This window comes from Peromyscus maniculatus, chromosome 4 (assembly GCF_049852395.1).
Source record: "Peromyscus maniculatus bairdii isolate BWxNUB_F1_BW_parent chromosome 4, HU_Pman_BW_mat_3.1, whole genome shotgun sequence".
NCBI lineage: Eukaryota > Metazoa > Chordata > Mammalia > Rodentia > Cricetidae > Peromyscus > Peromyscus maniculatus.
Window position 1 is genome coordinate 52,596,845 of NC_134855.1, and position 27,840 is coordinate 52,624,684.

Sequence of the window (27,840 nt, forward strand, 5' to 3'; positions counted from 1 at the left end):
GTTGGCTTTGACCTGTCTGAACAAGTCGAGCAATAAGGTGAAATGCAGGTCACGATGTCTAACAAATATGAAAATGTGTATACTCATTTTGGTCCGCACTCAACCCATCAGGCTTCCCCAATTTGTCTGGATAAAGCCTAGGTAGGCCCAGTGTCCCCAGGAAAGCTAAAGGTGAAAGGGCTTGGCATTAGCGGAAACCGGGGGGAGTCTTTAAAAAGATTCTAACGTTTTTTAGAATTGGCAGCCTGGAAATCCCTTCAGAATAGTCAAAACTGCACATGAAAAGCGGGGGAGGAACAGCAAAGTGCAGGATAAGAGTGAGCACCCGATTTTGCCAGTTTGGGTGAGGGGAGTCTCCCTGCCCCCACCCCATCAAACTAAGGTGTAAAACTTGAGAGTGATTTTTGAATTATAGGGGAAGAATCAAAACAATACTTAGAAATGTGGACATCTTCAGCCTGTTGTCAGGCATCCAGAAACTCGGCTCAGGACAGGGTATGCCTCTGCCCCTGAAATCAGGCCAGCCCCAGAGTGCATCTGGGCTCTGGATGCCCTGAATTGAGGGGCAAGCCCAGGACAGCGGAGGCGCTGGGGCGGCGAAATTCGTGAACTTTTGTACTCTTCTGTGCTGCTGTCGGCAAAGCAAAAATAATGAAACTTTGTGATATGTTTGTAAATGATTTCGAATGACCCCTCGCCCTGCCCTTCACCATTAGCGCGACGGTCTCAGCCCAGGGCGGCTCGGTGGCCGCAAACAGCGCCTGCCTCGGGGAGCAGCGGCAGCAGCAGCGGCAGCAGCAGCGGCAGCAGCAGTGGGATCCGAAAGTCCAGCGGAGCTGAGGGCCCAGGAAGGTAAATGCTGGAATTCTGGGAGGACTAGCGGTGGCCACCAACCTGGTTCAGGAATTGGTGAAGAAGATCCCCTTTTGCCTTTTTCAAAACTCCCTGCCGCTGAGGACCTTTGCTTCTTTTTGGGAAATACCACTTGATAAGGGGGCGGGAGATTTGGCTTGTGAAAGGGGGCAATAAAGCCGCCATCTCTGGGGTGAAAAGAATTTCCCCCGTCCTTTCCTTTCCTTTCCTTTTTTAAGAAGAAGGTCCTGGTTGCTCAGCTGCTCCGTAGTTCTGATCCTGGCAAGAGAATAAGGGCACTCGCTGCTGCAAATGGTCACCGAGCCTACCTGAGCTGCCTCTGAAAGCCGGGCTTGGGGAGTTCCTGGTGGCTGAGCTGAAGAGATCTGGGCTAGCAACCGCCCGAGTGTCTGCTCTGGGTAGGACCCGAGGTTGTAACGTTGTCTATATATACCCTGTAGAACCGAATTTGTGTGGTACCCACATAGTCACAGATTCGATTCTAGGGGAATATATGGTCGATGCAAAAACTTCATATGTCTCCTCCGACATAACCAGAGACTAAGGCATGAGAGGAGGGGCAGCCGAGCCGGCCAGCCACCTCTATCTTCTTCATTACCTTGGACTCCAGGATGATGGACTTTGCCTGGTGACATCGTGCAGCCTTTTCCTGGAGAACCCCCCACCTTTATCAATAGAGGCTCCAGAAGGTGCTTAAGTGGTTGTCTGAGCGTAAGGGCCAGGTTTTAGGGCACTGGGGAGTGAGGTGAAAGGCCAGCAGCAGCTCTCCCCTTCAGGAGCATGAGATGCAAGGGTCCCCAAATAGGGCTCACCTGGTTTTAAAACCCTTGTGTGGGAAGAAGACAATCTGGAAGGAAGGCCACTGGAGACCTTTGGGGTACATTTAGGCAAGGTTAAGGTCCCTTTACCACCATCCCAACCCGACCCAATCCACAGCTACTAGACCAAGGACAGTGAGGGCCTCCTGCTCTATCAGCAAGACTCAACATCAGCTAGAAACACCCCAGCCTGGACATTGGCAGAAAACCATAGTGGTTACTCATTGCCTAGCTCAATTCTGGTCCGCCAGATTCTGGTAACTTTTGGGTGACCCTGATGAAGACAAAGCCGCGACAGGTCTTTGTATGTCAGAGTCCAGGACTCCCGCCAGCTGGCCGGGCAGGCTGCCTGCCTGGAACACTCTCTACCCAACTCAGAGGCCACATTGCCCACACTCATTCTTCCTTATTTTGCACCCCAATAGGAGAATTCACTCTTCCTTGAACTGTGCCCACTTTGGGGGCTGCCTCAGGCGGTGGTAGTGAGGAGGGCATGGGAGGTTAGCCAAGTCAGTGGAAAACAAAAGCTGAGATGACCTGCTGAGGAGAGGGTTCTGGGGATAGAATTGGAACTCTATTAACATCTGTCAGGGACTCTCAAACGTGGCATGGCAAGTCACTTGATTACACGTATGTTATTTAGTTAAATTTGTGAAAATTATGAGATGCTCACAAACCCGGTGATAAACTCGCTCCCTTCCTATTGGCTGGCCTGGTCACATGGCCGCCCAACTTTATTCAGTTGACAGCAAGTAGGAGGGCCCAATGGAAGGAGAAAAAAAGACAACACGAGAAAAATTAGTATTTTCTACCTTCTGAAATTAATGGCCATGAGTTCGTATATGGTGAACTCTAAGTACGTGGACCCCAAGTTTCCTCCGTGCGAGGAATATTTGCAGGGTGGCTACCTAGGCGAGCAGGGAGCCGACTACTACGGCAGCGGCGCCCAGGGCGCCGACTTCCAGCCCTCGGGGCTCTACCCACGGCCCGATTTCGGTGAGCAACCCTTCGGAGGCGGCGGGCCGGGGCCTGGCTCCGCGCTGCCGGCGGCGCGGGGTCACGGACAGGAGCCAGGCGGCCCAGGAAGTCACTACGGTGCCCCGGGAGAGCCGTGCCCGGCGCCCCCGCCTGCGCCCCTGCCTGGCGCCCGGGCCTGCAGCCAGCCCACGGGCCCCAAGCAGCCACCCCCCGGGACAGCACTTAAGCAGCCCGCTGTGGTCTACCCCTGGATGAAGAAGGTGCATGTGAATTCGGGTAAGGAGCGGGTGCAGCGACCTTTCAGCCCTCCCCCACCCCTACTCGCATCTTTTGGCCTGGGCACCCCCCCTCCGGAGGGGGTGCGAGTGGGTGGGGGCTTGTGAAGCTTCCTTGGGCGCCGCAATTACTCTCTCCATAAATTTTTATAGCTGAGGGAGCAGGCCGGGACCATGTGGCTGGCTGCTTGGCTGTGGGCGCAAAAGGGGGTGGGGATGGGGGTGGGGTGGGGGAGGACTCCATTTCCACAGCAGAGGGAACGCAGAGCAGAGAGAAGGGCATTTCCAAAATGTTGGAGATCCTGAGCTCTCGGTGGGCCGGGGAGAAGGGAGCACTTTTGAGGATCTGTGAGCCTGGGGAGTGGGTGCGTGGAAGAGGTTGGGTGGGCGTGAGTGTGTTCTTAGGGAGAGGGCGGGAGGGAGGAAGCAGGCAAGCTTGGAGCACGGGGAGGGCCGAGGGCTGCGGGACGCGCCAGGAAGTGAGGGCAGAGGCAAGTCAGGGGCCTAACTAGTGGCCGGGCTCTGACCTGGCTGTCCTGTCTGTTTTGTCTCGTAGTGAACCCCAACTACACCGGCGGGGAGCCCAAGCGTTCCCGGACGGCCTACACCAGACAGCAAGTCCTAGAACTGGAAAAGGAATTTCATTTTAACAGGTATCTGACCAGACGCCGTCGGATTGAAATCGCTCACACCCTGTGTCTGTCTGAGCGCCAGATCAAGATCTGGTTCCAGAACCGGAGGATGAAGTGGAAAAAAGACCACAAACTGCCCAACACCAAGGGCAGGTCTTCTTCTTCTTCCTCATCTTCCTGCTCCTCTTCAGCTGCCCCCGGCCAGCATTTGCAGCCCATGGCCAAGGACCACCACACGGACCTGACGACCTTATAGAAGTGGGGACCCTGGGCCCATCCCTCCCTGCACGCCAGGTTGAGGCGAAGCTGCGGGTGCAGGCGTGGCCTGCTGTCACCTCGCTGGGCTCTAAGGTACTGTGGGGGTGGACCTGGGACATACAGGCCGCCCTCGGACTAGGTTACCATCCTGCCCGAGGGCAGCCCCCTCCCTAAAGGGATGGGGTGGGAGGGTGGGCGGGCTTCTTTAAGTATATTATCATATGGCAGGAGCTACTGAGAACATAAAACCTTGGCGAGTCATTAAACTCATGAAATCTCTGCTGTTGGATTTTGAATTTGCAAATGAAGGTTGGAGGCTTTATCCCAGTGTGAGCCTGGACATTCTCCTCCACACCACCCCTCCAGGGAGCTGTGTGGTTTAGTAACTGTGGGGGGAGTTGAGGCAGAAGGCCAGCACCCAGTGTTGGGTGCTTTCACAGCAGGAGAGCTGAGCGAGAACCTCAGAACTTTCTGAGTTCTCTATAGAATTTCTGCTGTGATAATAAGAAATGTTTTGCTCCCAGTGGCCCATGCCCAAAGAAATAAATCCAAGGAGGAAGTGGAAACGGGTTATTTTATGTTTTGATTATATTTGCTTAAATATTTATTTGTTTGGGGGAATGGACTCCAGAAAATACCTGACACCTGTGTGCCAAAAAACCCTTAGGATAGTGGAAGCGACTGAGCTTCAGGGGACTGAGTTAGAAATCTGTGGACTCACTTCTGGCCCTATTCCGGATTTTGAGCTCCTCCCTCCCACCCACCCACCCTGGAAATATGTGTAGGAGGCCCTTAACTCTTCCAGAGGGAAGGCAAGGATCCAGGAAAACTGCGTTTTGAAAATACGTTTCCACATGTGCTTGCCCAAGCCCTGTGTTTACAAGCAGTTCTGGGTGGCTGGAAGAAAGAGAAGGGGAAAAAAAGAAACAAATGGTTCAATATTTTCCTCTGGGGAAAGAAAACAAAACCTATATGCCCTGGGTCATCAGATAATGTCTGAATTTTCTATTCCAACGGGATTCCAAATGCTCCAAGTACTCCCACATAGCAGGATTATATAGGACTCAATGTATGGCCTCTTCCGGGGTGGTGCTGGCCATAGAGACAAAGTGGGTAGGTAAGGAAGCCTTATTTTTAAAAAGAAACTAATAGACCCTGGAAGTCCACAAAAGTTTATCTTAAAGAGATTTCCCTTGAAGTGTTTTTTTTCCCCTAAAGTGTTTCTCAAGACATCAGTTAGAAGCAGAAATGATAAAAGTCCCGAAGTTTTCAGGCCTACTTCTTTACCTTGAAGACAGTGACTTTAAAACAGTCTCAAACAACAGGAAAAAAAATGGTTTAGTTCTTTATTTATTCTTATTCCATGTCTGGGAAGAGTTCAAGTCTCTTTTCTCTTAAAACGCTAACCCTTAAGGATCAGGAAGGGAAGAGTAAAAGGTGGACAAGAGTTTAGACACTCAGATGAAACAAGTCTTTGAAAGCTTGAACCCCAAAGCTTGGGCTCCAAACAGAACCCCCTGATTGCAGTCCCCCCCAGTAAGAAATGAGGGAGAGGTAAACCTAAATTTTAACCATAAGATCAATAGTGCTGTTACTGTTTTCAGTATTTCAGAACACTTTAGAAGGTTTCGGTGGTTGTTTTTAAAATAGACTTAAGTGGAGGATGGAAAGGCCTGGTCTTTGGTTCTGTGTCTCCTGAGAACTGAGGGCAAGGATTCATTCAGCTGGAGCCCCTAAACTGAAATCCTGCTTCTCTGAAGCATCTTCCAAGCCTGGGTCTTTTGTATTAGACCCTGGGGAAGGCTCTTTGTTCCTCCTTGGGGTGAGCCTGGTTCTCAGACTTGCACATGGCAATACTTGAATATCAACACGTCGGGATATTAAAGATGGATATTCCTGCATTATTTGCATCATTGTTTCTATGACAAAAAGCACAGAGTTCATACATAGTCAAGATGTCTTTTTTCTGACGCCCTCACGTCGAGAAGCTGAAAAGGTATTTTACTGAAGTTCGGCTAAATTACAGAATCAGGTTCATCCAGAGGGCAAATTTTCTGTTCGATTAGCTGTATTTCAGCCGGGAGGACTGACCTCTAAACCCTTAACCTTTTGGACTGTAACTACCCTTCTCTTCTTTTTCCCCCTCCCTCTAACATGGAGACAGTCTTTGGATATTGCATTTGAAAAGAGCCACTCTCCCTGGGCCAATTGGAAAGTTGCTAAGATTCTTTCCTAAAAGCCAAATCTAAGCATATATTGAACCACGTCCTTGGGGTGGGGGAGTATATATTTTCACAATATTCAACTATATACTTACTATGGAGATTATCATGTAGATTTTCCCCCTCTCCTCAGAAGTTCTGGGTACTCATCCAGCTTCAGACCAAATACTACCCCTCCTTCCTCCTGCCCCAAAGGAAAGCCAAGACTGTGCTTTCCAGAAGAAAACACCAGCTCCTTCTCAAACTTAGCCCCACTACTTTGGAAAGTAACTTAATCTGAGAAACAAGTTCTTTGTTTTAAGTCTCAGCTCTTCCTTTCAGCTGGGAGGGATTGTCTTTTGAAATGCTAATGGCGTTGTGCAGGGCCTGGAGAACAGTTGACAGCCCTAAGGTCCCCTTCGGACCCTAGTATCCATTTGGGCCCCAAAGAGTGGACCAGGAAAGGGGTAGGTTCCCCCCCCCCTCTACCCTAGTTACCTAGGGAAGGGAAGGGAAGAAGTCTCCATGTGGGAAGGCACTCTAGAGAAAGCAAGATGTGGAAAGACTCTGGCCCCATTTGCTGTTATTTATTTCCAGTTTGTTCCCCCCCAAATATGAGCCAGAAGTGTTTGTTTGGGTGTTTTAAAACCTGCGTCGGGGTCGTGACTGGGGCTGAGGGGTGGGATGTTTGCTGAGAACAGAGTGCCTCTGGCTCCCACCTCACTTTGTCCACTGCAGCCTTTTGTTGTGAGATGACGTTGTCAGTCAGCCCCTTGAAGTCTGCTCACAAAGATGCTTTTTACAAACAGAACTGACCATGTTTTACTGCCACTGATTAAAGTATTATTTATATTAATTGTTGCCTGTAGTTTTGATGTAATTCATTGATCTATATTTGAAATAATAAAAGGTGTAGTAAAATCTCCCTCCTGTTTGGTGCCTTGATAGAGACTTACGTTTTCTAAAAAGCCAGCGTTCACTACAAACACTTTATCTTATTGTTTTCTGCAATGAAATCGACACCAAGTTATTTGGTGCCTTTGGTGTGAAAGTTAAGCCACTCAAGGTCCAGCAGTTCTATGCTTCCCTTCCACTCCCAGTTGGGCTACTATACTTTGTGAGCATTGGAAAGCCTGCTGCCAGATCCAGGCTGCAGGGTGGAGGGCATTATTTGTTGAAAGAGAAGCAACGTCTTGAGCTACTAGGGGGCTCCAAACTGGCTTTCTGTCCTAGCCAATCCTTAGACCCCCTTCAGAGGAAGCCTTCCTGATAAGTGAGAAACCTTCCCACTTTCCAGAGGCTGGGTGAATGCTTGTTCTGGGCCCAGCTGAGGCTGGCTGGTGGTGGTTGCTCCGACCTGACCTGGCTGGCATCCCCTCTTAGACTCCTACTTTCCTGGGCCTGCTGAACTCCTTTGGGGTTACCAACACTGCTCCTGCTTTGCATCCCTCTTGCCCCTCAGACAACAATAAACACTCTCTACTATAAAACGTACCATGCACTGTTTATATCATGAGGGCTTTCCCACATCTTGGGCTCAGCTTTGAAGAGGGGCCCACGACAGGAGTTCCAAAATAGATAGGGGGGGTGTCTTGCTGGAGACAGGAAATGAGTAGAATGCATAAAATAGGACATATGTCCTTAATATATGGAAGGGCTCGCCCCAGACGCGTGGACATGTGTATTTATAAGTGCGCAGACAGAAGTTTAAATATTCAGACACATTTTATGATTGTCCTCTGCCCGTCTTCTGGTTAATGGCTCCTCCTGTGCCCACCAATACATCAATACCGCTGTGTGTATTGAATCACCGGCAGGGATGAGGAGGAAGCGAGTCCATAGCTGAGCCCGCCGAGTACAGTACAGTAAATCGGACCCTCGGCAGACGGCGCCATGTTGGGGAGCCCTCCCTGCCCCCCACGCCGGGCTGGGCGGCCGGGGCTCGGCGGCAGCCGGGGGAGGGCCGCTCATAACCCGGAGAATTTTCAAAGTGCGAGGAAGATGATAAGAATAGATTTCTACAAGTCGCGACCACGTGATTGGCGAAATAATTAATTCAGCACGTCCCTTAAGAAACACGGAGTCGTCATTAATCTGCCACGCAAAGGGCTCTCTCCGACTTGGAAAGTGCAGGGATCCCGAGAACACGGCCCGCCGAGGGGGGTCCCCCCGCGCCCGCAGACCCGGCCCCGCGGCGGGCGCCAAGCGCGGCCCGCAGGTAAATATTTGGGCGACTTTTATTTCATCAGATTTCAATCCTTAATGAACTTAGCTGTCAGAGCTGCTGACAAATAGTTGCCTTTGCTTCTCTGGTTTAGAACCGCGAGCCGGCCAGAAGTTGTTAGTGGCTTGGATGGTGACCTTTGGTTCAGCGAAGCTTTGCACTTATGAAAAATTACTACGGGCGACCGAGTGTGTGTGTGTGTGTGTGTGTGTGTGTGTGTGTGTGTGTGTGTGTGAGAGAGAGAGAGAGAGAGAGAGAGAGAGAGAGAGAGAGAGAGAGAAAGAGAGAGAGAGAGAGGGTGTGGATGAGGATGCGAGGGTGTGCGAGGGGTGAGGGTGCGTGCAGCCTGCTCCCCAGACAACAGGAGTTTAAAAAAAAAAAAAAAAAATCCCGCCGGGCTGGGGACACTCCTGGCGCACGCGGGCCGAGGTTGCCCGGTCGCCTGTGTCTACCGGGAACAATGGTCGCTGTCACCGCATCTGCCGCCTATTCTTAAACCAGCGAGAAAAGGCCCTGGCCCTCTTTTCAAGCGAGGCTCGTAAATTTTTCTTTGCGTCATAATAGAAGGCTATAAAATCGAGTTGAAATTTTACCCCAGGCAGATTTTAACCAACAGATAATGATTCCAAGCTACTTCTCTCGCTCTCCGCCTTCCCCACCCCAAGCTCAGCTGCTCGTCGCTCCAGCGAGCAGTCTCCTTGCTTCTTCTTTAGCTTTGTATTAGTCATTTTTTTCTTTTTTGGAATATCTAACAAAAGGAAAAGAAGCCCTCCACCTCCCAAACCGGAGCAACCAAGGCAAGGGGAAGCTTCCGAGAGAGGGGAGGCTGCAGTGAGCCGCAAAAGCGACAGTGTCTCTTGCTCCAGTTTCAGCCTCTTTTCACCCTCACTCCAAGATCTGACACCCTAAACGCGCCTGTGCTTCGGTCCCTGGGCTTGGGGGCTGGTAGCAAACGTTCTTTTCTTTGAGCTGCAAGCTCTGCCCCGGGTGTCTCAGTGGACAGTCCCTTCGTGCACCCCCCTCAACATCTGCGTCTCCATTGACTTTGAGGAGAATTTCGGAGGGCCGGCTGTGTGTGAGGGTTGTTTAGGGTTGTGTGTATGTTTTGTTTTGTTTTTTTAATTTTTGGTGTGTGTATATTTCTCCGTCAGGACAGCAACAAAGTTTCCCCCCCGTTATGAATTATACATTCAAACAATAACACATTAATTCAATTATTCAAAGATGATAAATGTTTATGTGCTTAGCAAGTGACTCCTGCACGCAGATTCCGGGTGCTTTCTCTGCTTGCATTTTTCTCAATGAGGATCGGCTCCCCTCTCACCCCACCCACTTCAATCCACTCAGACATCCCCTTGTAGGCTCAGAAAGAAACCCACAAAAAGGCTTCCCAGCCTCACTAGAGGCCAGGCCGCCAACAGCCTCCCAAGGCCCGGCTTGGCGGGCACAGGCCCGGGCTATTTTATCAGTGTGACAATTGCCCGGGTTGGTGTGATAAATCATCGTAAGTAATTCCTGAAAGGGTGTGAGGCTGTTGGGGGCCGGGCGAGGACTGTAAATCTTTCCGGTTTATTGCTCTATGAACATATGCTCCGATTGAAGAAGGCTTAGATCCTTTCCTGGAGACAAATTCCCGCAAAGCAGCCCCCCTCTCTGGCTGGGGATTAACACTTGCAGCGGAGGCTTGGGGGCGGGGTCCTCAGAATGGGGGTGGGGTGGGGGCAGTCTAAGGTCCACTGTGACAGGCACCCCAAGTGGGCCTGAGCCCTGGCCAGGACAGGTGAACAGAAGGAGGGACTCCCTGTTAAGTTTGGGAGAAGGTTCCAGTGACCCTTTCTTTGGGACCTGCCGGGTCCTCTAGATTGAGGTTTCAGAGCCTTTTATTTTTTTCCCCAGTGCTCATTTATAGCTTTGGGACACTTTGTTAAGAGGCCATACAAGTCATGGCGGGACATCAGCTCCATGGCAAAGCCGCTAAGAAACCGAGAAAGCCAGATACAGAATTTCCCAGGTATGGGGTGCTAGGATGAGGGCGGCCTGAGCTTGCTACAACCCAGGAGAGAGCCTTGGCCGAGATTCGCTTAACTCTTCTTCCCACATGCAGAATATCTACAGCGAATCTCATCTAGCCACTTCCTGAGTGGTGACGTCGTGTTCTGATACGGTAATTCTAAAGTAGAAATCTCCTTATCCCCAGGTAAGCCCGGTTCAGTAGGCCCCCTCGCCCTCTCGGAGTTACTGCAGGAAGCGGGAAGCTGCAGCGGCATGGCTGTTGCTGGGCCTGCGGGATCCGGTAGGCTCTGAGCCGATCTGGAATCACACAGGTCAAGGTGGGCAAGGATTCCTCGCCTAGGTGGCTCCAGGCCCCGAAAGACTTGCGTGGAGTGCTCAGGGCGCCAAGAAAGGAGGTCATGCCGGGGCCTGCCCTGCTGCTAGGCGATTTTTTTTTCTGGTTCAGAAGGGGCAGCTTGCCTGCCAGCGCCCCCAAGGAGTAACAGGGTGACAGACCAGAGTTGAGAACCAGCGGGTCCCACCTTAAGGCAGGAACGGGTCCTGCCATGCAACTTAAGTGCCTGGCCGGGGAATGGGGAAAGTAAGGCATCAGCCTGGGCAGCTTGTCTAGGTGCATGCAGATATGGAGTCCAGGACGCCGCCGGAAGCTAGGGAAGCTCCAGACTTCTGTTTCATAGCCCTTTCCACAAAGGCTTTTAAGAGGGAACCCCCAAAACGTCCAAGCCACTGGTAGGTCTGGCAGAAGGCCGGGCCAGGGTCAGAGGTCTTTGCCCAGAGAGAGTCTCAGGTCCTCATACTACTGCAGGCTGTGGCCGCGCTAATCCCAAGCTGCGAGGATGGAGGCTTTCCTTCTCTCACCCACCAGTGTCCTGCCCCGGGGATGGCGCCTGGGTCCCAAGCTTCCTGCGCCCCTCCTCCCAGCCCCCAGGCCTGGCTGCGCTCTTGGGCTGGATGGCGTGAAAGTTTCAGCCTCAATCAGTACAATCTTCCCTCGGGGTCACGTGAACAAATATGCTCGCATTTGAAGGCAGCGTCTGTATTTCCCGACTATGAGGGGGTTTCCGGGGCTCTCTCCAAATTCAGAAAGGACCACGTTCCGAAAGCAAAACAAACCCAGAGCTCTGGGGGGCCTGGGAGGGCTGGGCAGGAACCCAGGAGTGGGTGGGGGAGCCAGTGGCCGCCGCTCTGGGCCTGGGAGCGGACCGGCGGGCGGGTGGACCGACCAGCGAGCAGCGCAAGCGAAGCCAGCTTGGGGACTACAAACTCGTTCCTCCAGCGTTTATTGGTAGTTGAACCTCAGCCTGGTTCCGTTCTACCGGGAATTCCGTGTGCTCGGGTATATGGCCGAGTCTGCAAGCGCGCAAGACCAGGGTTGGGACACTGTCGTCTGCAGACAAAGGGGGAAGGCTAGCTCTGCCCCCCCACTGGCGCCCACTCTGAGACCGAGGACACCAGGTTTATGATAAATTGGGATCCAGGTAAGCAATTGCATGACAAAATGGAAATCTTTGGGCACAGGGCTGCTTGCTGCCCTGAGCGGGATACTAAATATGATTTATTTTGTGTAATCTGTGATCTTGATTATTGCCAATTGGTGAGGCAGCCCGCAGCCCTAGACGCGCTTCTACATATACATCGGAGGACGGTGATTAATCGTAACGAGGTGCGCTTTTATGGGGACATTCCCCGCCTACCAAAAGGTTAAGAGGACACCACCTTACCAGGCTTGGAGGGTGGCCGGCAGCATTGGGGAGGGGGTGTAGCAGTTTAAGGAGTGGGTTTCTTGAGCGGACTAGGGGCTAGAGTTGGTATTTTGAGGGTAAATGTGTAGTTATGAGAATGGGCTGAAAATGGAATGAATAAAAAGAAACTTCTTTTTTTTTTTTTACACTGTCACTGCCAAAGTAAGATGGAACATCATATTAATTCCGTGTCTTGGGCTGCTGGGCCGGGGTGCAGGAGGGTTGATTTATACGTATTTAAAATAAACTGTGTGGCCAGCCAGCTCTTTCATTGTTTGGTAGCCACCTCCACACACTGAGCCTTTACCTCTTGCTGTCGGCTTCCTGTTTTTTCCCCCATAGGAGTTAAAATGTCCCCCAGATTAAAAAAGACCCCCCCAAAGTACCCTGAAGAGTTTGAGAGGCTTCTCCAGTCTCTCATCAGCCTAGGCTTTGACTGTTACAATGATGAAGAACAGGTTTAGTGTTTCTGGGTCCTTCTGCCCAACTAACCCTAAGTGGTGAAAGCTAAACCATATTGGTTCCTGCATTCCACATATCCTTTTGTTGATTTGTTCTCAGTGGCTTCAGGCTAGAAGTGTAGAGGACAAACAATCCCAGGTCTTTACCCCCAACCAAGGCAAGGCTGAGTGGCTTCATGAGCGGGAGTGGGCCAGATCACACTGGACTACCACAGGGAAGGAACCCCAAATCGAGGTATGCTCCCGAAATTTAACTTGGGACAGGCCCCAGTGGGTGAAGGACTGAGTTCCAAGGTCTTTGCCATCAAAGGGAGCAGAAAAAGTTGTTTTGTCAATCAACTGCACTGGGCTCCATCAAAATTTGAAGTCGGTGGACATTTTTCTTTGCTCACTGCCTTGGAGCTGCGAGCCTGCCAGCTTAGTCAGCTGAATCCAATTACTGCGAGCAGCATTTCATTTGGCCCCATGGAGCACTCACTTATAACTTCCCCGAAATTTTCAATAATCCCCACCAAGGCTCCACTCTGGCCCCATCCTGAAGAGTTTTCCCTGGGTGCTGCTGGTGGGTGGGGTGTGGGGGTCGGGTTGTCTGGAGCCAGCTCTTCCCCGTCAGCTGGCAGGCAGGACCCTTCTGCTTCTGAAGTTTCTGGCTGGGAAAGGAGTAGTAGAACTCAGAGAGGACGGAGCCAGCCGGGTGCAGATCACGATTTGGGGCACCCAGAAGGCAGAAAATAGGCCAGTGCTGCCTAGCTTGAAGGTGTGGAGGGGAAGGAACTCAGAGAAAGTTCTGGGGGAAAGCGTGTTTTGATTGTGACCCAACTAACCAACTTGGAACCGGGGTTCCCTTTCTACTTCCCAAGCCCACTGTGCCCAGCGCTCAGAGCGCACCACTCACCCTAGAAAGCCCAGGCACGAACTTACCCGGCTCCTCAGCGCCTGGAAAACACAATTTAACTAGATGCGTTGAGAGTGGGAGACTCTTCTTCTCAGGGAATGATCCTACTTCTAAAGAAGCCCTTTTCAAAAATAAATAAGATAATCAAGCGGCGGCACAGGTTGATGTCTGCCCACGCGATTGTATAATATAAAGTGGTTTGAGGTCTTCGGCCACGGGTTTGAGCATCCTGATAACATCTCTACTGCGCCACTCTTGGGGGCCCCCTGCCAAGAGGGTTGGGGTGTAGTGAGCAGGCAAATGACGTGCCCCCTTGGACCCAGGTCGTCTGGGAAGCTGAAGCCAGGACGCAAAGTTAGAAGTCCTACCGGGCTGGGATCTCTCTGAGGCGCTTCCGTTGGGTGTTCATTAAGGGGTGAGTTATTGCAGCGTGAGCCAAAGGTCACTTCAAAGGCTTATGGCTACGCTCTCTAGTCTTTAGAAGCGCCCTGAACGCTTTGTGTGGGGTTTTCCCGGGCGCAGTTTAGTGTTTGCAAACTACTGAGTCGACAAATTGCACGGGGCAGATCAAGAGACAGACTGCGTCCCTCTCCCTTCACCTGACCAGGGGCCAGCGCCTGCTGAACAGCCGCAGTGCTCAGCGGCTTGGTCGTAGTTTTGAGGTGGAGGTAGGGAGGGCTGTTGGTTTCTTAGGAGGTTTATAGCCTAGCCTCGATCCAGACTTGAGCAACCCAGGCCCAGAATGGTTTGGGTATTTTTCTAACACACCCAGGAAAGCTAGCTGAGCCAGAGATACAATGTGCAACCCAGGATATAGCTAGCGTCTAGCTCCGGGTTCACTCGGGCCCTTGGGGCAGCTCCAGCAGCAGCCATCCACCGGGAGCACCTAAGTAGCTACCCTCCTTTCCCGCTCTCCTAACCTGTAGCCTTCCTCCCACCTTCATCCACGGCTTTCCCTGCGCGGGCTGACCCACTCGGCTCACCCCCGGGTCCTTTCCTCACGAACAGGTTCTCTCCCCTCCCCCATCCAGCCAAGGATTTTGCCCTCTAGCTCCCCTGGAGCCAACTGAGTCTTCATTCTGCTGGGGCCAAAGCGTCTGGAATGGCTGCAGGCACCACAGACAATAGTCACATTGATTATGACACCCTGAAAAAGGCTAACGGCTCTCCTGGTGTGTTTGCAAGGCAGAACCGGCTGCTACTGAGATTCCCATTTTGTTCCAGATCTGCTTCCACAGAATATCAAGGAAAACTGAAGAGCCTACAAAAAGAGTTAGAAACAAAATTCAGGAAAATAAACACATACAAAATTGTGGTGAGTGGGGGTGGGGTGTGCATTTCCATATCCCCCCCCACCCCTTCAACTCAAAGTAGCCACCCCAGGATTCATACATCAAGACATAAAACAAAGGGCGGCTTTGAAGTGGATCACCTCAGTGTGAGCTGCCGCCTGTTACATGAGAACCGATCATCGGCCTTCAAATTTATGGCGCTTTAATAGAGTGCGTCCGCTGTCTTAAATGCAGGGTATGTTACAGTACTGAGTTATCCGGGCTAAACAGGAGTGATTTAAAATGGGCGTCCTGGGCTTCCCCAAGGGCAGAAGAGGCTCAGGCAGAGAGGTCGGGAGAAGGTAGGCAAATAGTCAATTCTCTTCCCAGCAAACGCGCTGAGAAGTGGTTTCCCCAAACCTGAAGCTGCAAAGCCATCAGGGAAAGGCGTATCATCGCTAGGTCCCACTGAATTAACAAGAATGCCCAGTAAGAGTCGTGGCCTCCAGGATGAGACCCGTGGTTTATTGGAAGACCCGGCTTAGGCAAAGGAAGGGGTGGAGGTTAGATTAACTTAAGCCTCTGAGAATTTTAAGAGAGGCTGACACCAGCAGCGCTCCATAGCCTCCCACTATTCTCTCAACTGGCACCGACTGACGGCAGAGGTCCGTTATTTACAACGCAGCGCTAGGCACGGCCCGGTGCCTCCCTCCCAGCCCAAGCGTCCCTCTCCCTGGGCCTTCCCGCGGCCATGGCGGGCGAGCAAACGCCTAGCAGGTCTCTGCGCGTCCATCGAGCCTCCCCGCGTCTGAGGCCAGGCGGGCAGCAGGTCTGTGGTCCTCGGCCGGGCTTGCGATCCTCTTTCCAACTCGGGCGGCCGAGCACAGCTGCTGGCCCCGGCCGGCGCCGGCCACTTTATATAATCCCGCAGCTCGCACCGCACGCAGGGTGTGTGGACGGGAAAAGTGCGGAGTAGGGGATTCTTTGGCTGCTCTGCCTCCTACGCGGAGCCTGCTTTCCACTTCTGAAAAGTGCCGGGCCTTGGGAAGTGTTTTTCTTTTCATTCCTTACTGAAGCGTTTACTGCTGCCGTGGTCGCAGTCATAAATTTTGTTACAAACCACAATGACAGGTGCATTGATATGCACCGTGAGAGCTCCAGCTGCTTAATAACCCTGTCCCCTGGCCGCTGTGAGCGCCTTTTATTTATTCGGTATCATATTAGGTATTGATCTGGGCAGAATTAAGTGCAGTGAGCAAGTATCAGGGCTCCGTTGCTTCCGAGGCGAGGCCGGCTTGGCGGGCCAGCACGGCTGGAGAGCTGGAGAGCGAGCGAGCGATGCTAACTCTGAGAAGGTGCCTAGCCTTCCTTCGGGCTGGAAACCATTTGGCCTTGTCTTCTGAGCTTGTGGTTAGGCCTCCAAGCTGAGCTGGGTAACTTCCAGGGACTCTGGAAAAGGACTAGCCAGTCCAGTTAGGCCACCCTTCCCTAAGAGGAGCAGGGGTGCTCCAGAGGAATGGGTGGCTGCATAGTCCCATTCCTCTGGCTGGGGTGAGGGTGGGGGTGGATGGAGAAAGAAGGAAAAGGAAGAGGGGGAGGGGTTAGGAAGAGGAGAGGAAAACTGAGGACAACTCCAAAATAAGAAGTCTGCTCAACTGCCCCTCCCCCAAAGCTATGCCTCCCCACCCCCCCAAGGCATTTGGATCTTGGTGCTCATTTGAGCAAAGGTATCGAAGGGTGAGAAAAAAAAAAGCCTTAAAGGGGGGGTGGTGGTGATCGAAAAGATGAGCCACTGAACAGTTGACCATTGTCCAAATGATTTATGACCCAGTCCCGTTTTTTAGGTTCAAGCAGAGTTCACAAGGAGTAGTGATTTCTGGAAAGAAATAAACTTTTTTTTAAAAAAATCAGTTTTGTAACAGTATTTTCAGGTTGAGCTTTGGAAGTGGGGCTTCTTTAGGGCTCTGTAGGGTGGGTGCTGCAAAGTTGTTTTTTTTTCTCCCCAACGAGAACAGCACCTAATTACTACCTTTGCTACCATGTTAGATGTTAGACCATGGAGTGGGCCTGAAAATTCTTTAAGACAATGTAAACAGGCAAGAGATGACTCTGGTTGTGAGGGCTATCTGTATCTTTGAGGTCTCTATATAGAGATTTTTCTAGGAGCATGCCACAGGAGTAAACATAATGTGTAACGCCATCTGTCCCATAGGCTTGCTCAGTTCCTTAAGAAGGTATTTTAATGTGACTGGTCCACCTCCCAAGACAAACTGGGTCAACATGGAGGCGGAAGGGGGATGTTTTGCTTCCACAGTGGTTAATGGGATGACAAAGTGGTAGCAAATTCTGGTGGTCTCAGAAGCTTGATGCGGCCATTTAGACACCTAGAATCGAGCAGCATCTTTGGAAAGCCCCAAAACTTAGTCAAACCATTGTGGCAGGTCCTCTGGCCTGGGGCAAACATATATAAATATTAGTCACAGAATCAGGATGTAATGTCCACTTGCTACTTGGTAATTTTAGTAATCAGAGATTGGTATTGAAAACTAATCAAAAGAATTAGTCTAGCTTTGTGAGGTGGATCTCTTAACTGCACGCATTTGTGGGTACTAGTAGAAACAATGCCCACAACAAAACGTTTCAGTATTACTGCAGCCCATTGAGAAAGACCCATCTCTCATCAAGATAGATGGCATATTCACTTGTATTCTAAAACAAAATGAGCAACCACACTACCAAGCAAAGGCTAACTCGGAGAGTTTTCTTAATTGGTTGGGCTTTCTGGTGGAAATACAGGGGGAAATTAATGCAGAAGTGTTTTGGTTCCTGTGTTTCAATCTGATTGGCCATAAGTTGCGTGATGTGGTCTCTCATGATGGTGGAAGCCAGGAAGAATTTTTGGAAAGAAACTTTGCCTGAAAGATGAGCTCAAGAACTAAGGCCAGAGAGCTGACCTGTGAGTTTTCTTTATCAAACAGACAAAAGTGATTGAATGATATTAGTTATACTTTAACTCCTCAAGAGCTTTTCAGAAGGGGTGGGAAGAGCACCCCCCCATGAAGAGTCAGGGAATACAAAAGGGGAAGAATTTTCTTAGCCCCCCCCCAATCCTTCTAATTCTGGGTCCATTCATCATGTCATGAGAACTTGTCTCATTGGTTGTAGGTTGGGTAGGAGGTGGGGCAGAATGGAAGGTCCAGAGCAGAGGTCAATAATAATATCTATTTATGTAAAGATCCAGAGGAAAATGATCAAGTTATAAGAGCATTCACCATTCACTTACACTATATTCATTTTAAGGTCTAAATTCTTTCATTCATTTTCAGGAACACCCTTCTAAAAGTAGCTGAAAGATAAAGTAAGGGGTGTGGGAAAATGTAGATGAAAGAAACTTTCTTAGCTTCAAAGTAAGTCTGGGAGTCTTTAAGTCTTCCTTTTTGTTTTTACTTGCTAGTTTTCCACACTGTGGATTTCATAGTGCTGACCCACAAAACTAACTGTGTGGATCCTCACCCTGTCATCAAAGTGGACTGTCTGGGTCTTCAAAAATGATGGTGTGATTCTGAAACTAGGTGGGAAAGATACTTTTAGAGGGAAGCTCTGGGTGTGTAACAGAGCTTTTCTTTTGTCCATCCAAACACTGAGACTAGGGTAAGAGTCCTCACATAGCATGTACAAAGCCCTGGGGTTGATCTCTATCACTAAGCAAAACCAAACCCCAGGATCACCCAGACTGGTTGTGACCTGTTCATCCATTCATTCATCCATCTGTTCAATATCCATTTATTGCACTTTTACATGCAGGGCATTGCGCTGAACGCCAGTGATATGTCGATGAAGAAAACACAACCCCTTCCTCTAAGGAGTTCCTAGTTTAGGGGGAGAATCATAAGTGTTTTCCCATGCAGGCTCAAAAGCTGTATTGACAATCCTGGAGAAAGGCAATTCTCCAAGAGGCTCTTGGGGTGGAAGAGGCTAAAGTGGAACTCAGGAGGAAAGATCTCTTCTTATGTTTAGAAGAAATACTTCAACTTTTCTAAGAGTTCCAATGAACTGAGCTTCATAAAGCCCCCTACCCCCCAGACCAGGACCTTGCCCATCCTTCCACTTTGAAGCGAGTGGGAAGCTGAGAGCTTCCTCTGGTCCTTCTATATTGATTGGTCTTGCCAGTGACAGTCCCTCTAGGATCTCTCCCTTTTTCTCTTGGCAGGTCACCTGGAGCCGGGGAGCTGGCCCAGCTCTCTGGAGATTCAGCAGCCCCTGGCCTCGGTGGTGAAGGAGACAGTGGTAGTCAATGTTATTTGAGCGGGCTCAGCAGGCCCTGGAGCTTCCTGAGTGCACCATGCAGAAGGCTGCGTACTATGAGAACCCAGGACTCTTTGGAGGCTATGGTTACAGCAAAGCCACCGACGCTTATGGCTACAGCACTCCTCACCAGCCTTACCCACCCCCTGCCGCTGCCAACTCCCTGGACAGTGACTACCCAGGTTCTGCCTGCTCCATCCAGAGCGCGGCACCCCTCAGAGCCCCAGTCCATAAAGGAGCCGAACTCAATGGTAGCTGCATGCGACCTGGCACTGGGAACAGCCAGGGCGGGGGTGGTGGCAGCCAACCTCCAGGTCTGAACTCAGAGCAGCAGCCACCACAACCTCCTCCTCCACCACCCACCTTGCCCCCATCCTCGCCCACCAATCCCGGAGGTGGAGGGCCTGTCAAGAAGACCAAGGGGGGGCCTAATGCGTCTGGCTCCTCAGCCACCATCAGCAAGCAGATCTTCCCCTGGATGAAAGAATCCCGGCAGAATTCGAAGCAGAAGAACAGCTGTGCCACTTCAGGTAGCTAGCTCTCTGGGCAGGTCATCCCTGGGCCCGCATCCCTTCAGATCAGCCCCAAGGACCAATTACCTGGGAGCCAAGAGACTCAGGGCTGTAAGAGCAACCTCAGCAACAATATATCCAAACTCCCACTTGTATAGAGACATCTGTCCTTTCTAGTGACTCTGTTTGGATACACACTCTTGCAGAGATAGGGCATGATTTCATTGCTGGTGCCCTTGTGGACTGTCCCATGCTTATTAATAGAAAGTTCTTAGGCTGACATATTATCTGCCTTCCCAGGCACGGGAAGCCTCCTTTTCTACCCACCAGCCCTTCCAAAGTGAAGGCAGGCAGGGTGTGGTTCTGTACACTTGAGGCTGAGGCAGGAGTATCTCGATTTCAAGGAGAGCTTGGGAAACATAGTGAGTTCCTGGACACCATTAAAGAGATCTTATCTCAAAACAGAAAACCAAGTCAAGACAAACAATACCCAAAACAGAAGGAAAAGAGCCATGGCCAAAAAAGTTATAAACAGTATCCATTTATTTTATTTAATTTTCCAGAGAACTCTTTAAAATAGATATGTGCCAACACCCTTATTTTTCCCAGCTCCACAGAACTGCAGAGTGGTGGACTTGGAGCTAAGGGGTATGACTTCAGGCATAACTGTGAAGCTCAGCCCACTCCAGTGAACCTGTAACAGGGAAGAGCATGTTCCAGGGGGAGAGAATAATTTGGAACAAGAGCAGCTAGCTGTCCCTTTCATACCCCGGCAAGGGAGACTCTAGAGGAATGGACATCTCTTGGTCCATTCTAAGGACTGATGTCTCCTCCTCTCGGCTCAGACTGATGCTTCTTGAAAATTTCTGGCTTTGTGTTCTTGATGGTGTTTATTTTGCAGGTCCAGGGCTAGTCTGAAGCTTGGGGTATGATTTGTTATCAGGTCTCTGCTCTGCCTGATGCTCCCTGGGCTGTGGCTCCTAGGGGGAAAGTGTCTTCCTGCCAGAAAGCTCCTTCCTCTGCCCCTCCCTCCTTAGCTCAGACACAGGCCCTCCCTCCCAGGAGAAATCCATTTGTCTTCCCAGTGAAGGAGTGGACAGGCAGCTGAGGGGTGGCAGCGGAGGTGAAGCCAGTGCTGGCATCTCAGCACTGCCATAGGCAACATGCTTTCAGCCTGGCCTTGGGATCCCCTAAAACTCCAGGGCAGTATGGGGGGGGGCGTGTATTACCACCTCCCCGCCTTTGGGTGCACCTGCCTGGAGTGAGGTGCCAAGACCCCTACCCACTTCTTTGCTCTTTGGAGTGTTTGACTTGGAAACAAACGAGGCAGGCTGGAGCTGCCTCGGACACCGCGCCCCCCCCGCAGCCCCCAGTCCCCAGCAGCAGAGGTTGAGAGAGAGGGGTGTTCAAAGAAGTCTGGCTTCTCCACGAGGGGCTCTTAGCTTCCCAGTAAGGTCCTTCGTGGCCTGTGGGTTGAGATGAGATGATGGGCTAGGGTGGAGAGGAAAGAAGGCAGAGTAAGGCAGGAGTTACAGGTGTGACTGACAGGTAGGCCTAGGGGGGTGCAGAGTGAGCGCTTCCTCAGACTTGGGCCTCTCAGAATCCCCTACCCGACTCTGAGCGGGATTGGAGGTGAGAGCAGGGGAGGCAGATGGAGGCAGGAAAGCCCTCCTCTCCATTCTGAGGCTTCTTACCCGCGTCGCTCAGCACCCTCTCTGTCTCCCTCCCTGCCCAGGAGAGAACTGCGAGGACAAGAGCCCCCCAGGCCCAGCATCCAAGCGGGTGCGCACAGCGTACACCAGTGCTCAGCTGGTGGAGCTGGAGAAGGAATTCCACTTCAACCGCTACCTGTGCCGGCCGCGCCGCGTGGAGATGGCCAACCTGCTGAACCTCACCGAGCGCCAGATCAAGATCTGGTTCCAGAACCGCCGCATGAAGTACAAGAAGGACCAGAAGGCCAAGGGCATCCTGCACTCACCGGCCGGCCAGTCCCCAGAGCGCAGCCCACCTCTTGGAGGAGCGGCGGGCCACGTGGCCTACTCCGGCCAGCTGCCGCCCGTGCCCGGCCTCGCCTACGACGCACCCTCGCCACCCGCTTTCGCCAAATCGCAGCCCAACATGTACGGCCTGGCCGCCTACACGGCGCCGCTCAGCAGCTGCCTGCCGCAGCAGAAGCGCTACGCGGCTCCCGAGTTCGAGCCCCACCCGATGGCGAGCAACGGCGGCGGCTTCGGCAGCGCCAACTTGCAGGGCAGCCCCGTGTACGTGGGTGGCAACTTCGTCGACTCCATGGCGCCCGCATCCGGGCCGGTCTTCAATCTGGGCCACCTCTCGCACCCGTCTTCGGCCAGCGTGGACTACAGCTGCGCCGCGCAAATCCCTGGCAACCACCACCACGGACCGTGCGACCCTCACCCCACCTACACAGATCTCTCGGCTCACCACTCGTCTCAGGGACGCCTGCCCGAGGCCCCCAAACTGACACATCTGTAGCGGTTGCCGCCGGCCTGGTAGCTCGGCGCAATTACCTCTCTGGTTTTGGTGGCAGGGGTGGTGGCGGGGCGGGGCCCGAGGGGCAGCTCGGGGGACCCCCCCTCCCCGATCTGGTCTGGCCGCTGCCTCATGAGTCTCGGGCTTCCAGCGGCCGAGGCTGATACGACTGGGCCTCCCCTCCAGGCGCGTCCTCCTTTGGGTGACTCGCCATAAATCAGCCGCAAGGATCCTCCCCTGTAAACCTGACAGTGCCATATACTGCGGACCGAGGGACTCTAATCTGGTAATGGTGTCCCTAAGGTAAGTCCGAGACCCATCCTTGGCGTGTCCTGAAGAGGGACTAGGGCCTGGAGAATCCCGGGCCTGGCCCCTCCGTCTAGCTTAGTTTCAGAGACCTTAATTTATATGCTCCTTCTCCTCCTGTAAAGATTGCATTGGACTAAACAATCTGTATTTATTATTTGAAGCGAGTAATTTCGTTTCCCTGATTATTTATCCTCGTCTTAATGTATTTATGTGTATATTTGTAGAATTCTCCGGACGGGCCTAGGTACGCGCTCCCAGGCCTTGGGGGCCACATTTCACCTCTTTAGTCCCCTTGGTCTGAACTAGTTGAGAGAGTAGTTTTGAGCAGTTGTAACCGTGGCTGGTGTTTGTAGTTGATGTAAAGGATTGAGATCATAAATGGTCCTTCATGGGTAGAGTCAGGCAGCCCGGTGGCATGGCACGGCTCACGGTAGCCGTTTCTCAACAGCCGAAGCCCTCACAACTCGACACAGCTTATTGATTTCAAATTGTCTGGTACTATTTGAACAAACAATTAGAATAAAAAAATTTTCTCAGTTGGAAGTGTATCTGTGTTAATCACACACATTTGCAGGCAGACAACTCTGCCTTGATCCCTCTGTAAGAAACCCTCCCCCCACAAAAAAAGGACCCTCTGAAAAATATTTTATTTATTCGGAACCTATTGCACAAATTGTCGTGGAGGAATTGAAATAGGTCGGCAGTAATCAGAGGACGCAAACCTCAAAATATTCTAGATGGGGTGACGGCAATGAGACTTCGCCAAAGCAACACCTCTTTCTAGACAAGATCGGTCCATGGAGGGGGCGGGGGAGACAGAGCTCTTTTTTTTTCTGCATTAAATAATAAAAATTAAACTTTGGGGGAAAAAAACCTGACAATCAAAGAAAAAGCGTAAGAGAAACAGGAAGGATTAAGCTATGAAAAGCTAAGGTGCAGGCGGATAAAAAGAAATGATCACGCAGAGACAAGCACCCAGGCTTTTATCTCTAGGAAGTACTCACGATTTTTTCCTTTGTCATGGTCAGTAGCTCATTTCAAAAGAAAACAAATGTTCTCCATAGGTGTAAAATAATAAAAGTTTCATTAATGGAACACAACACGTATAAACACCTTGTTTACTTCTGTTTCTTTGTGCAAAACGGGCAAAAAGTCTACAACATTTATAATCGTTTTGTAAATATTAGCGTGGCTCTAGCTCGGGTCGGGCACTTCCACCCACTTCTACAGAAGGGGGCACTTGGAAAGAAGTCTTCAGACAAGGTTCAATTATTTTGTATTTCAGCAAAGTCCGCCCACGCACCTCTATTTGGTTTGGCAAACATGCAACTCCCACGGCCAGCCTGGTGACATGAGGTGGGATTCCCATTGTGTGTGGAAATAGCTTCTTCTCTTCTGGTGGAACAACAATCGTTTTCTATTTGGGTGTTTGTGTTTCGCTCAGTAATGATGGCTCAAAATATTTAGTTTCCTTGTTCCTTTGTGCTGTTTTTAAAATGGCATGTTAGGCTGGGGGCGGGAGGGGATATCCTTTGCTAAATTTCACTCTATCTGAGCAAGTTTAAAGTATATATGTTGTAGAATTGTATCAACAGAATAAATGACTTCAATTGAAGGCATATTTTACCCACTCTCAAGGCTTAGCATTGTTTTCTATGAAACCTGCATTCATAGGCAGAATCCGTAATTGTAAGAAATTATTTTTTAAGCTCTTAAGGAAATCAAAGAAGAGCTAGCTGCCTTGTAGGAAATCACAGCCACCTTTCTTAACTGGCTAAATATTAAATAGATGAATTGTCAAGCTGTTTAGATTCAGCCCGGTTTCTCTCATCTCATCTTCCTACCATAAATAATAATAAAAATACATAATGCATCATGGCTCCAGGCGGTTCCCAGCGCGGTGTGTTACCGCAGGAGGATCTGCTGAGTCTGCGGGTGTCTGCAAAACCCCAAGTGTCATCTGTGGCTTAGGGTTTCATGGATTAGACTTTAAACAGCGTCTAGCCCGGCTGACATCAGCTTCCTCTCACACATAGGCTCTAAGAAGTGTCAGGTTGGGGGCTCCCTCTCTAGGCAGCCGCAGCCTCCCAGGCCCAGCTGTGGAGTAAGGATGTTGGGAGAGAGGGGGAGGGGGTCGCTTCGACCAAATCTGCGGCCTTCTCCCCACCTTCTGAAGTTCTAGAGACATCAGAGAATTGCTTGGTTCTTTCTTGCCACTGGCGGGAATCACGTGACGGGCACACTCGCTGCTAGCGTGGGTGGGGGCGGCGGCGGCGGCGGCGGCGAGTTCTGGGAGGGCGCACTCCCACGCGGCCGCCAGCCCGAGAGAGCTGGGCCCGCGGCACAACCATTTAAAACTTCATAAATTATAAACAAGCCGCCTTGGCCTTCGCCATAAATTCCGCTCCTCTTGAGCCTGCAATTAGTGTTAGGAAGCACCCAAGTCTAAACACAACCAAACGCCCTCTGAAGGGCCCAACTGCCCGAGGTTGCAAGCCTTTATTTATTTCCCGGTGCCACCCCCTCTGCACCCGAGGTTTGCACGCAGTCACCTCCTCCCCCGCCACGCCACCGCGGGCAGTCCACACTCCGCTGGGTTCCCGCTCAGCCTGGGAAGGTCACAATAGCAGCTCTATCCGCCGAGGCGCCTGCCGCCTCCTCCCTCCCTGGTCTCCGAGAAGCAAAGAAAGAAAAGTGGGGGAGGGGAGCCTGGCCAGCGATGGCGCCCGGGTCTCAGGCCTCGGCTCTAGCTTCAAGGCCCCTGGCAGGACACGATGCGCAAAGTTGACAAAGGAAGGGAATCACCACCCTAGCGTGTCTTTCTCCCACGACGCACGCTGTGGGGCAGAGGAGCACCGTCCGTCAACCCGCCCCCTCCCCAAACCCCGGTTGAGGATGCCCAGAAGCAGTCAGGTCTACCCGAAGCCCAGGAGTCCATTGTGCTGACCAGCGGCTTCCTTTCTGGTCCTCTGCAGAGAAGGCTTTAGCCACAACAAGGGGCTATACCAGAAGGGAAGGGTGTTGGTCTTGGGAGGTCTACCTTTTTTCTCCATAGCTTTTTTGAGGGGGTCGGGGGCAGCGGGCGTCAGGAAGATTGTGGATCTCCGTTAGATTTGAAAACTTTAGAGCCTGGCTCCTAGATGGTAGTCATTTGGGCGTCCCTGGTTATACTGTCCAGACAATCCAATGTGGATTAAAGCAGGATGGACCGTCAGGCAGAGGGTATGTGTGGCCCTGCTGCAAAATGGAGGTGAGGTGGAGGAAGCAGGGAGGTTTTCCTAGCAACCTGGGAAACCTCAGGATCCATTCTGGTGTGGAGCTAGCCAGGGGAAGGGAAGGCCCAGGAAAGCCCTGGAGAGCAGCCCTGGCCGCTGGCTCCTCTGCTAAGGAACTAAGGGTGATCAAGTACATATTCTGCCTTTTGGCTTTCAGAACACAACTTCATGCAGGGACCTGACCGAGAAAAATCCGCCTCTGGTGGAATCATTAAGTTGACCATCCATTGGTACCGTTTCTTTGTGCAGGCTTTCAAATGGGAGCCAGGACCAGCACACAGAGCCAGCTAGTGCTTCCCCTTGGTGCAACTCCTGATCAGAGACACATCAGCAGAATTGGTTTCCGAGGCCCCAGAGGCTGCTAACCTTGCTGAACAAGACTGTTTTTTTTTTTCCGAATTTCTATCTCTAAGAAGTATTAAGCGATAGTGATTACCTACACTAGCTAGCTATCCTTCCCCTGCACCACACCAATGGCCCCGGGAGTGAAATGCTCTCCTCAGCCAGCAGGCCTGAAAGTCCAGGCTCTCCATCTGCTAAGGATTTTCATTAGGGAGGGTAAAGAGGATGCCCTGAGTAGGCGTATGTTTGAATAACAAAGAACTTAACTCTTCCTTCTAAGAATAAATGCTCCACTTATTTGCCACCCCCCTCCGGGTGGGCGAGGCACAAGTTTGTTTCCACCTTCAGTATTCAAGGGACTGTCCCAGGTCTGTTTTGGCTTTACCAGTTGAATTGGTTGAAACCTCCTTCTGAAGTCAACCATTGGGTAATCCCAGTTTACAGGTCTTCTTCATCTGGGAGTTCTTGGTCAAACCTTGGTCCTTCTTTCAGAAACTTAAAGAAAGTAACAACAGAAGTTTGTGAGTGTGCAGGAGAGGAAGAGGCGGGTACTCCTCCCCCCCCACCCCTGGCTTTGGTCTCATCACTCATGGGCACTGCTACTTCCCAGATGGTATATTTAGAACCTGGGCCAACAGACCTTGGGGCACCCTGGGAGCTGAGACTGAGTCGTCCCCAGCCAGGCCTTTCCTAACCCACACTTTGGAGGGCTGGCTCTTCTCGGTTTCTCTCTCAGAAGACCTGGGTGGGTCGGGAAAGACTGAGGGGGGTGGTGGCTGGAGGGGCCCGTCACTTGTTACCTTGTTTTCTACTCCACTACAAATGTTCTTACCTTTGGGGTCCAAGGTTGGTGTCAAATGGATTTATAAACCTGACCTGAAGCCGGTTCTTAAACATTTCCCTCAGGTCTCACTTCCTCCCTGTCAAGTCGCAAAGTTCAAAGACAATCCATTTTAGGTCAGGCCCAGTGTGAAGCAAACTGAACAGACTTCCCCCAAGGGCCGAAGCCCAAGGCACAAAGGTACCCAGTCTTTTGCTGTAGTAGAGAGAGATGAATGCCACCATGCCACCCTATCCACTCCAGTCTGTGGGGTGGGGGCCATTGCCTGTGTCTTCTTGTTCTACATCTTGTGATAATGACTTTTAAAAACAACCTGGGACTCGAACCAACAGTAAATATGGTGGATGGCAAATATGCCCCCTACCACTGAGCTACACCCACAGCCGGTGGCAGAGTGCCTTGACTGGCTCCTTTGGCTAATCTGGCTCATTTTTCAGTTAAGGTCTGGATTATTTACCAAAGTGCGGTTTAGCATTAGAGAGGACCAGAGGAAGAGGAGATCCCCATATGAATCAGGATTCACGAAGAGCTTTGGTACAGACAATTTGATGGGCCTGGGGAAGCGGAGGCTTAAACCAGGCCGGGAGGGCCTGCGAGCAGGGACCTTTCTTTAAAACAGGGGACTCGAAGGTCTTTTGATGGCTCTATTGTTCACTTCCTTGGCCTACAAATACCCTAGCCCTCCCTACTTCTTCTCAGGGCCTCGCGGGGAAAGTGGGTCACACGAGGAGAGCTCTAGGGAGTTGGTCCCAGTGTCCCTCTCTCCAGTCTGCCATCCCTTAGACCAGCCAGCGCCGACGCCATCCCGTGGCTGGCAGAGAACACAAAGGAAGCCCCGACTCAGCCCCGGGACCTAGGGTCACTGTAAGCAGGAGGCTGGTGTGGTTGCCAGTCTCAGCGTCCCGGTCGCCCACGGGAACAATAGCTGCCGCCTGCCCGGGAGGTCGGGGGCTCAGCACAAAGCCGGCTTGGTCCACGCTGCCCTGAGAGGCGCGCGCTGACCCGGCTGCCGCCGCCCCCGCCGGTGTTCCCGCATCCACCTAGAACTCTCCAGGAAAGACAAACGGCGAGTTAATCACCCTACCGGCTGGCGGCCGCGTCTTTTGCGCCTGCCTTGGAGGCGGG

At 51.6% G+C, this 27,840-nt stretch overlaps 2 protein-coding genes across 10 annotated transcripts; both read left to right on the forward strand.

Moving 5' to 3' along the window:
* The first annotated feature begins 1,345 nt into the window (after positions 1-1,345).
* Hoxd4 (homeobox D4) lies at positions 1,346-6,960 on the forward strand. Its single transcript, XM_042275485.2, has 2 exons — positions 1,346-2,945; positions 3,501-6,960. The coding sequence occupies exons 1-2, from the start codon at positions 2,516-2,518 to the stop codon at positions 3,830-3,832; spliced, it is 762 nt and encodes a 253-aa protein (XP_042131419.1). The 5' UTR covers positions 1,346-2,515; the 3' UTR covers positions 3,833-6,960.
* Positions 6,961-7,093: 133 nt separating this feature from the next.
* On the forward strand, positions 7,094-22,796 carry Hoxd3 (homeobox D3). 9 transcript variants are annotated; one of them, XM_076569704.1, is made up of 4 exons: positions 11,440-13,785; positions 14,595-14,685; positions 18,852-19,476; positions 21,194-22,796. In XM_076569704.1, exons 3-4 carry the CDS (start codon positions 18,936-18,938, stop codon positions 21,949-21,951), a joined length of 1,299 nt encoding a protein of 432 aa, XP_076425819.1. In that variant the 5' UTR covers positions 11,440-13,785; positions 14,595-14,685; positions 18,852-18,935; the 3' UTR covers positions 21,952-22,796. The 9 variants fall into 9 exon arrangements, with proteins under 9 accessions (XP_076425823.1, XP_042131421.1, XP_076425821.1 ...); XM_076569705.1 differs by having other exon boundaries at positions 11,440-12,710; XM_015988198.3 differs by having other exon boundaries at positions 11,440-11,750.
* The last annotated feature ends 5,044 nt before the right edge of the window (positions 22,797-27,840 follow it).

What these genes read in the sequence shown, in the direction of transcription:
- Hoxd4 (XM_042275485.2), top strand. Translation starts at nt 2,516, where the DNA reads ATGGCCATGAGTTCGTATATGGTGAACTCTAAGTACGTGGACCCCAAG. An exon ending in GAAGGTGCATGTGAATTCGG is followed by an intron (nt 2,946 to 3,500) that starts GTAAGGAGCGGG and finishes TTTGTCTCGTAG; the next exon opens with TGAACCCCAACTACACCGGC.
- Hoxd3 (XM_076569708.1), top strand. Translation starts at nt 18,936, where the DNA reads ATGTTATTTGAGCGGGCTCAGCAGGCCCTGGAGCTTCCTGAGTGCACC. An exon ending in GAACAGCTGTGCCACTTCAG is followed by an intron (nt 19,477 to 21,193) that starts GTAGCTAGCTCT and finishes CTCCCTGCCCAG; the next exon opens with GAGAGAACTGCGAGGACAAG.